The following is a 9453-nucleotide window of genomic DNA, read 5'->3' as shown; positions in this document are numbered from 1 at the left end:
TCTAACAAGCGTGGTCGTACCAGCGAGTGTGCAAAGTATTCGTAAACCTTTTAAAGACGAATAACTATTGATGAGAATTTCATATTTTATTTGACACGTAACGGTCCCGAATTCAAGGCCGCGGGAAGCATAAGAACGCTCATGTGTTTGGCGTTTTTGGACGATCAGCTGTACGGCCTCGATGTCGAATACAGGTGAACGCACCCGAGTGTAAACATCGCGCCAACCGCGTGTGTACGAAACACGTATCAGCCATCGCGGAGGCATCCTTCAAACCCCCGAGTGGCCGCTCCCGAATTTCTTCCAACGCAACTGAGATTTATTAGTCTCCAAGAGTTTCCAACTTAATCATTGGCTCCATGTAGTTTTCTTTCTGATAATAACTGTTATCATCGTACATAGTTTGTCGATAATGCAGGTAGGCTTCGTGAAGATATGGATATTCCTGCAAACCAGAAGTCGTCGGCTGATTTTGTCGCCGATAATTGTCCTATCTGCAGCGGCGCCATCGTTGGTGTCATCGTTTCAGCCGCAAATTGATTGTTAATCAACGAGCAATTTTGACTGTTGGATAAATGATTCCCGTTGGTTACCACCTCGGCATTCTGTTTGCATATTATCCCATCCTTTTTCGCCTTCATCCGTCGATTCTGGAACCAAATTTTCACTTGGCGCTCGCTCAGACATAGAGCTTGAGCGATTTCGAGGCGGCGTCTTTCGGTCAGATAGCGATTGAAGTGAAATTCCTTCTCCAACTCCGAGATTCCAGGAATCTTGTATACGTCTGGCGGGTCCGTTTCTGTACGATTCCATTGTGTTTGCCTGAAACAAAAGGTTTATGTAATCTTCATCTAGGTTTGAGGGGTGATATGCGAGAAAATTCGTAATACGTAATTCATCAAAGATAAATAAGTAGGTGATAAACTAATAAGTAGACTGCGGATCTTTATGCATTTATGGCTTCTGGAAATTTTCAAGAAATACTAGAATATTAAGGTCGATAGAATCGAGAACGATTTTTATTTATTTCATATCCGAGTCATCAAAACCCGACCCGAGGCTCGGGTGCCCGCCCGAAATTTTCGGACACTGGCCCACTCCTGTAAATTTTACTTAACACGTTTGTCGCCCAGCGTGAATCGCTCGAGTTTCTCGCGGAGCCCCAAATCCGATAGTCAGAGCGCAAAAACGTAAACAGTAATTCGTAGTAATAAAAAAAAATGTAAATACAAAAATTCCGGCAATTTCTAGTTAGAGAATGGTTGTACTCGGGCAATATTAGGTCCGACAATGAATGAAAGTAACCGACAAAGGCGTCCCCCCGTTTAGAACTTCGTAAGAATTTACGGGGCTGGTCTGTTAGAAAGATTTACGTTCTAGGAAGCGAGAAAATATTTTAACTGCTTTAACGAATACCATGCTACGTAGTATAATGTTATATTTTTTATTTTAAATATAAATTAATAAATATAAATTAGTATAATAGAGTGCAGTGGTCCCCAACCCCTGCGCAAGGAACATTAAATACAATTAAATTAAAATTATTAAATCAAAACAATCTAAAATATAATCAATCAACGTTCCCCCCCCCCCTCAGCGGGCCGCGGTAAAATTATCAAAAAAACGTTGACCGGTCCGCGGCGATAAAAAGATTGCGGAGTACTGGAATAGTGTATATATTTAAAATACTTCAATTTTGTATAAGTATATTTCATATTTGCCAGTGATTATTCCATTTAATTCTGTGTTACAAATGGGATTTTTATAAATTGTAAAATCCTGTTTAACTTTTGACGAAGAAGAACGTCATCCACATCTGGGTGAGAGGGCCCTCACGGAAGTATCCATTACCCATGTATGTGGCGACCAATGTGTTAATTTTTAAACAACAAATAGGACAATCACAGAATAACATTTCCAAAAAGTCGCAATCTACAAACCATTTGATCTCATCCATGCGTAATCTACCTGGGCCTCTTCGGTACACTTCAACTGAGGATTCGGTTCCCCATTGTAATTGTTATTGGTGTTAACGTTATTATGGTTAACAATATTACTATTGTCCAGATAACCAGTTCCGTAAGTTTGTTGCGCCACATAATCAGACGGCCCAGGCGTCACATTACACAGCGGCTGCTGTGAATAACTCTGATATCCTTGCACGTGGTTGCTCGTCTCCTGCACTTGACCAATCGGCACGCATCCTGTGACAGGTGACTTTCCGTCTGTCGAAGTCGGTGTATATGGCGGTGTCAGCAGGAATTATCTGCCTGGTGGTGTCGGCGGTTTCCCGACAGAATTCGCGTAACTATCGGGGACTGCGTTCTTTCCGTGACGGAGGAGTGATTCTAGAAGACTCGCTGGAGCCGACGAGAGTTCTTGTAATTGAAGTTGCTGCATGTAATCCGGGCTGGGCTGTACTTGCTGATGCGCCTGATGCGCGTTATCCGGGTACATAACTTGTAGAGGGGGTTGGTCGCCGACCGTTGCTTGATAAAGCCAATAGTCGGGCCCGCATTTGGCAGGGTACGTAGAGTTGGACATGTTGAAATGTGGCTAAAGAACTGGACGCTAAGATAGTTAAGTCCAGCAGGACTTGATTGAAACTGGGCCTCGATCCTGATCAACCTACCCTCAATCAATCTCTTTTCAATCTAGCAGCATCCACTCGGATCAAGCTCTTCTCTCGATCATACTCCTCTCAACTGAACTCTTGCTTAGACACACACGTGAACCTGTTCATGCGTGGGTAGGTCACCACCGTGAACCTCGTTGCACTGTCTTTCACTTTGCCTACCCGTATCTCATTTCACTGATGACGGAAGGTGACTGAAGTTCCGTTTGCAAACTGATGTAGTAGTCCTGATGCATATATCACCACCGCTGTTGGGGATCGGAATCGGGGATTAGTGAGAAAACAGCGGGTGAGCGTCAATCACTATACAGCCGTTTGTCACACACACATTTAATAACTAAATACACACTGTTACACAAGACTGTTGAATTCTTTATGGATAATCGCGGAGAATGAGGTATTATCTAGCGGTGAACGGTTCGTAGCCACGTCACGATGAGTGGCTGTTGAAGCACAATGTTCTAACGAGCGATGTATATGTCTACTTTTGATCCGCGGAGGTCGTCGACTGGGTCACGAGAGACGATCCGCCGGTGCTTAGCCGAGAATCACCTGTTCGGCGGATCGCAGGGAGGGGGGCCGCGCGGATGACGTGACGTCGGATCCGCGCGACTAGGTGACGGCGGTGACGCGGATCGGCCGAACGTTGATCGGCCGGAACATTACTCCCCCCCTTGCCGAAACGCAGTTCGGCAATAAGACGCGGAGTCGTTGCCCTTGAGTGAGGCTGGATTACGAGTCAGTCGTAGTGGCGTCGACCGGCAGTCGACACAATTTCGTGATTGGCCGTTTTAATACTGTCGTCGCGGTTCGAACCGTGACGACGCGGGTGATGTTGTCCTTGCCCGGATGCAGCTCCGTTACGCGCGCTAGAGGCCATCTTGCCGGGGGTGTCTGTTCGTCTCGGACGAGAACCAGATCTCCGATTCGGACTGGGGGTGACTTCGTTTGCCACTTGGACGCAGTGAGGAACTGTTGCATGTACTCCCGAGACCATCGCGACCAGAAATGGTCGATCAGCTGCCTCAGTAGTTGCCAGCGTGACAATCGTGAACGCGGAGTATCGGTGAGGTCCGGTTCAGGGATGACGTTTAGTGCATCGCCGATGAGGAAGTGACCCGGTGTGAGTGCGGCGAGATCGGAAGGGTCGTCGGACAGTGGGCAGAGTGGCCGGGAGTTCAACGAGGCTTCGATCTGTGCAAACAGTGTCGCGTATTCCTCGAATGTCAGTGGAGATTCTCCGATTACGCGGCGCATGTGAAATTTAGTTGACTTTACTGCGGCTTCCCATTTTCCACCGAAGTGTGGAGCGGAGGGAGGATTGAATATCCACTGCGTTCCCAGGTTCGCGAGACTGTCTGCTATGTATTGTGCTTCTTGCGACGCGCGCGTGAACATTCGTCGAAGTTCGGCATTCGCCCCGATGAAGTTTGTGCCGCAGTCGCTCGACAATGTACGGCAGATGCCGCGCCGCCCGGTGAAGCGCTTATAAGCGGCTATAAATGCGTCTGCGGTGTAGTCTGATGCGAACTCAAGGTGGACTGCCCCGGTGGCCATACAAACAAACAACGCGAGGTATCCTTTAAGAACCTTGGCTCCTCGGCCACGCATAGTTCGCCAGTGAAATGGGCCGGCGTAGTCGACGCCGGTGTTTACAAATGCCCGCGCGGTAGTGACGCGGCGCGACGGGAGCTGCCCCATGAGCTGCGTACATTGGCGAGCGGAGTGGCGAGTGCAAATAACGCAACGCTTTATGAACGCTCGCACCGGTTGTCGCCCGCCGACGATCCAATACGATTGTCGTATCGTCGCGAGGGTGAGTTGTGGACCGGCGTGCAAGGTGTGCAGATGCGCTTTGGCGATGACGAGCGAGGTGAACTTCGACGACCGCGGCAGAATGACCGGGTGTTTCTGGTCAGCATCAAGAAGTGAGTGCTGCAATCGTCCTCCCACGCGCAAGATGCCGTTCGCGTCCGCAAAGGGCATCAGGTGTACGAGAGGGCTTGACTTGGGCATGTCGATGCCGTGAGTGATTGCTAGAAGTTCGGGAGTGAAGTGCTCCTTCTGAGTTTGCCGAATCCAAAATTCACGCGCCTTTTCGATCTCTGAGACGGATAATGGATCTGAAGGTCCGCGGTCCGCTCGTTTCACCTTCAGTCGGCTCGCTGCTCGAAGACACAGAGCCGTTACGCGGACTAACCTGGTGATTGAAGAGAATCGTTCGATTAGATTCCAAGACTGTGTTGTCGCGGAGTGAGACGTGTACAATTTTTCCGGTCGCTTCTCGATGTCGATGCGGGGATCCGGAGACAGGGTTTCAGCGGGCCATGCTGGAGAGAAGTCTCGCAGCCACGCGGGCCCCCGCCACCAAATGGAATCGAGCAATGACTGTGGAGACACGCCGCGAGATGCTAAGTCCGCCGGGTTGCAGGTCCCGGGAACGTGGTGCCAGTAGGCTTGTGGTACGAGTTCCTGAATGTCCGCTACGCGATTTCTAACGAAGTCCTTCCATTTGGAGGGGGGGGGGGGGGGGCTGCGAATCCACGCGAGAGCGACGGCCGAATCGGTCCACATATGTATCGGAACTCGCTCGATGTCAAGAGTTTTACGGACGTGCGCAATTTGTTTCGCGAGCAAAAGAGCGGCCGACAGTTCCAGACGCGGAATAGTTATTGGTTTCAGGGGTGCCACTTTGGACTTAGCGGAGAGCAGTGTGACGCGGAATGTGTCATCGTCGTCTCGGATTCGGAGATGATGACGATGCCCATCGCACGTGTGGATGCATCGGCGAATCCGTGAATTTCGATCCCGCGGTTGGGGTCGAGCGGTCCGACCCACCGATCTAGGGTTAAGTTGTGAATCTCCGCTAAGTCGGTGCAGAATTGTTCCCATCGAGGTGCGAAATCAGTAGGGAGCGTCTCGTCCCAACCCGTTTTTTGCGTCCATAATTCTTGCATGAGTAACTTTCCCCGCACCGTGACTGGCGCGAGCCATCCCAACGGGTCGAACAATTGGGAAATGGTCGATAATACTCCCCGCTTCGAGCCGTGCGCGTGTGTGGGAACCTTAAAGGAGAACGAGAAAGTATCGGACGCTGTGTTCCACGAGAGGCTGAGGGCACGGTGCGGGGCATCGACGGACATTGGTTTTTCTCCGCACGATTCCGGCCTTCGTTCTTCCGCAGGAAGTAATTCAGCGCAGTTCGCGACCCATTTTTTAAGCGCGAATCCACCCGCTCCCAGGAGGCGCTTGAGTTGCTGGATCTTTTCCTGAGCTGAGTGCGCACAGTCTGCGCCTGATAGCACGTCATCCACGTACGTTTCCCGCAAGAGAATGTCCTTCGCGCGCGGAAAGTTGTCGCCTTCGTCGATGGCTAGTTGCTGCATGCATCGTAACGCGAGGAACGGCGCGCACGCGAGGCCGTAGGTGACGGTGGTGAGCGCGAATTCCTGAACTGGATGCGAGGGCTCGGAACGCCAGACGATTCGCTGGAACGTCTGGTCGTCTTCATGTACGCGAATCTGTCGGTACATCTTCTCAACGTCTGCTGCGAACGCGAATTGAAATCGGCGCCAGCGGAGAATAACGTCGGACAAATCAACTTGTAATTTCGGACCGATGTGCAGACAGTCGTTGAGGGATGTACCGGACGACGAACGGTGCGATCCGTTGAATACGACGCGTATTTTCGATTCTCGTAGGACTCCGTGGTGCGGCAGTACGAAGGACGCGGGTTTCGTTTGAGTGTCGCGGTCGGATACGATACGCATGTGACCGAGCCGTTCGTATTCGTCGAGGAATTCGTTGTATTTGTTTTTGAATTCGGGGCGCGACGCGAGGACCTTTTCGTTCCGAAATAGGATTTGCAGCGCTGCCGTTCGCGAGTCCCCGAGCTCGCAGGGGTTTTTTGCGAATGGCAATCGCACGATGTACCGCCCGGTGTTATCGCGTGAATGAGTTTGAATAAAATGATTCTCACATTCCCGCTCGGAGTCAGTGAGCGTTGCGGAGAAAAACCAATGTCCGTCGATGCCCCGCACCGTGCCCTCGGCCTCTCGTGGAACACAGCGTCCGATACTTTCTCGTTCTCCTTTAAGGTTCCCACACACGCGCACGGCTCAAAGCGGGGAGTATTATCGACCATTTCCCAATTGTTCGACCCGTTGGGATGGCTCGCGCCAGTCACGGTGCGGGGAAGGTTACTCATGCAAGAATTATGGACGCAAAAAACGGGTTGGGACGAGACGCTCCCTACTGATTTCGCACCTCGATGGGAACAATTCTGCACCGACTTAGCGGAGATTCACAACTTAACCCTAGATCGGTGGGTCGGACCGCTCGACCCCAACCGCGGGATCGAAATTCACGGATTCGCCGATGCATCCACACGTGCGATGGGCATCGTCATCTATCTCCGAATCCGAGACGACGATGACACATTCCGCGTCACACTGCTCTCCGCTAAGTCCAAAGTGGCACCCCTGAAACCAATAACTATTCCGCGTCCTTCGTACTGCCGCACCACGGAGTCCTACGAGAATGAGCCAAGGTTCTTAAAGGATACCTCGCGTTGTTTCGATCTGATTGCTCGGCTCCTCCTGGACCCAAAATTTCTGGATGAGATCGTATAGGTCCTGGTCGACGCCACATTGAAAGCTGGAAGCCCCGACGAATGCAGCTGTAGTGACTGTAGAGGCAGCTGGACCGGACAGGATCCAACCCAGCTTGGTGAGCTGGGCGACTGGAGCGTTATCGTCCCCTCGTCTGATGTCCGGCTGAATGATGCTGCTGTATACATCGACGCCGATCACGATGTCGATCGGCTACGCATCGAGGTAGGAAGGGTCGGCCAACCTCAACCCTTGGAGATGCGTCCAGTTTGCGTGTGGAGTGGCTACGGTGGGGGCATAATGCGTTAATTGAGGTAAGATAAACGCTTTGACCTTGCAGGTGTACGTCTCTGTACGCGAGGACATGGCGACAATGGAGACCCCCCGAGTCGTCACGGTGTGACCGGCTCCGATCCCGTAAATGGGGAGACTGGCCTGCAGCCGTGGAAGACGTAGCCGTTGGCACAAGGACTCGGTGATGAAGGACACCTCGGATCCTTGATCCAGCAGGACCCGAGCCTGAAAGCGTTCCCCGGTGGCGGCAACGACATCGACGAGAGCGGTTGCTAGCAGTATCGGACGGTGCAGCGAGACCTTGGGCGAGACGGGAGTGACGTGATGTGAGGCTGCGGATGCCGACTCGCCTGTCGGTGCTGATTTCGCGGACGATGACTTGGAGGCAGCGTCGGAGCCGTCGTGCAGCGATGTATGATGAGGGGACGTGCACTTTAGGCATCGCTTGCTGCTGCGGCAGGCCTCCAATGGATGATTTCCCAAGCAGTTGTAACACCGTCGCTGCTGCATGATGAACTGCTTGCGTTCGGCTGTGCTCTTGGAGAGAAATCGAGGGCAACTTCCGACGTAGTGAGGTGCGGTGCACAGGATGCACCGGGATTTAAATGTGGCGGTCGCGTGCGAGTACGTGTTGACCGTTCGCGGCTTCTGCGGGATCGCGCCAGATTTTGCATTGTCCACCGTGGAGAGTGCGCGTATACGGCTCTGGATGAACTTATCGAGGACGGCGTATTCTGGGTAGTCCGTTTGATCCGCGATGAGGAGCTCCCACGCTTTCAGCGTCTCCGGATCCAACCGTCGAGAGACCCAGAAGATGACGAACGGCCCCCAGTGTTGTACTTGACAGTTGAGGACCTCGAGCGCACCGAGGATTTGCTTCACTGTCACGCGAACTCTTTTCAACTCCGTCGCAGATTCCGATTTCGCCGGGGCTAACGAATACAGTGTGTCGAGCAGGTTGTCGACCAAGATGCGTGTATTCTCATATTGCCCGACGATGATTTCCCACGCTAGTTCGAACTGATCGCCGTCAACTGGTACATTTCGGATCAGATCGAGCGCTTCGCCGCTTAGGCTCCGGAGAAGATAATGAAACTTCTCGGTTTCGTCGAGGCCCGCGTTGTTTAAGACTAGTGATGTGAACAGTGATTTGAACAGCGGCCAGTCCTTGAATTCCCCGGAGAAGTCGGGGACGTCGATCCGTCTGAGCTTTGCCGAGGTGGTCGTGTGACCGCGGGCGCTGGTCTCTCCGGTAGAGTCGGATCCGCGTGGCGATAGGTCCTTCAACATGTCGCAGAGGGTGGCCTGAGTGTCGACGACGATAGCCTCACACTGCTCACACAGATTTTCGGTGAAATATTCATGTTGAAGGAGTTCGGCGGTGCATAGGTCTTGCAGCTGTGCGTGGTTTGCCAGGAAGTCATCCCAATTTCGCTGAAGAACGTCTAACCGGGCCTGGATGTACGACTCCGTAATGTTGGCCATACCCTTCTTTTTTGTGTTGACTATAGTGCGGCTGATGCGCCCATGTAGGTCCAGTTGGCGAGTGACAAGCGAGACAGCTGTAGTCATTTCGAATTTTGAACGAGCTCGTTGACGTTGAACGACCGCGAGGTCGCGATGTAATCGCGCGACACAAACACTAAACACGCGAGCGGTCGCCAACGGTTAACGCACCGATTCAAATGTACCGAGCGCTTTGCTAGTAACTCACAACCGCGACTATTTTCACCCACTAATTATGATCTCACGTGAGATGCTAAGAGCCGCCGATCTATCCGGCTCGAAGGACCAAAAAATGTTGGGGATCGGAATCGGGGATTAGTGAGAAAACAGCGGGTGAGCGTCAATCACTATACACCCGTTTGTCACACACACATTTAATAACTAAATACACACTGTTACACAAGACTG

At 51.9% G+C, this 9453-nt stretch overlaps 2 protein-coding genes across 2 annotated transcripts; both read right to left on the bottom strand.

The window, feature by feature from the left end:
* Positions 1-3367: 3367 nt before the first annotated feature.
* LOC143219686 (uncharacterized) lies at positions 3368-6779 on the bottom strand. Its single transcript, XM_076445555.1, has 3 exons — positions 6615-6779; positions 5611-6477; positions 3368-5107 (listed from the first exon to the last, which is right to left on the bottom strand). The coding sequence occupies exons 1-3, from the start codon at positions 6777-6779 to the stop codon at positions 3368-3370; spliced, it is 2772 nt and encodes a 923-aa protein (XP_076301670.1).
* A 317-nt stretch (positions 6780-7096) lies between these two features.
* On the bottom strand, positions 7097-9139 carry LOC143219685 (uncharacterized). Its single transcript, XM_076445554.1, has 3 exons — positions 7490-9139; positions 7200-7423; positions 7097-7116 (listed from the first exon to the last, which is right to left on the bottom strand). The coding sequence occupies exons 1-3, from the start codon at positions 9109-9111 to the stop codon at positions 7097-7099; spliced, it is 1866 nt and encodes a 621-aa protein (XP_076301669.1). The 5' UTR covers positions 9112-9139.
* Between the last annotated feature and the right edge of the window lie 314 nt (positions 9140-9453).

Source organism: Lasioglossum baleicum, unplaced genomic scaffold (genome assembly GCF_051020765.1).
Source record: "Lasioglossum baleicum unplaced genomic scaffold, iyLasBale1 scaffold0059, whole genome shotgun sequence".
NCBI classification, from domain to species: Eukaryota; Metazoa; Arthropoda; class Insecta; order Hymenoptera; family Halictidae; genus Lasioglossum; species Lasioglossum baleicum.
This window is presented reverse-complemented; position numbering and strand designations above follow the sequence as displayed.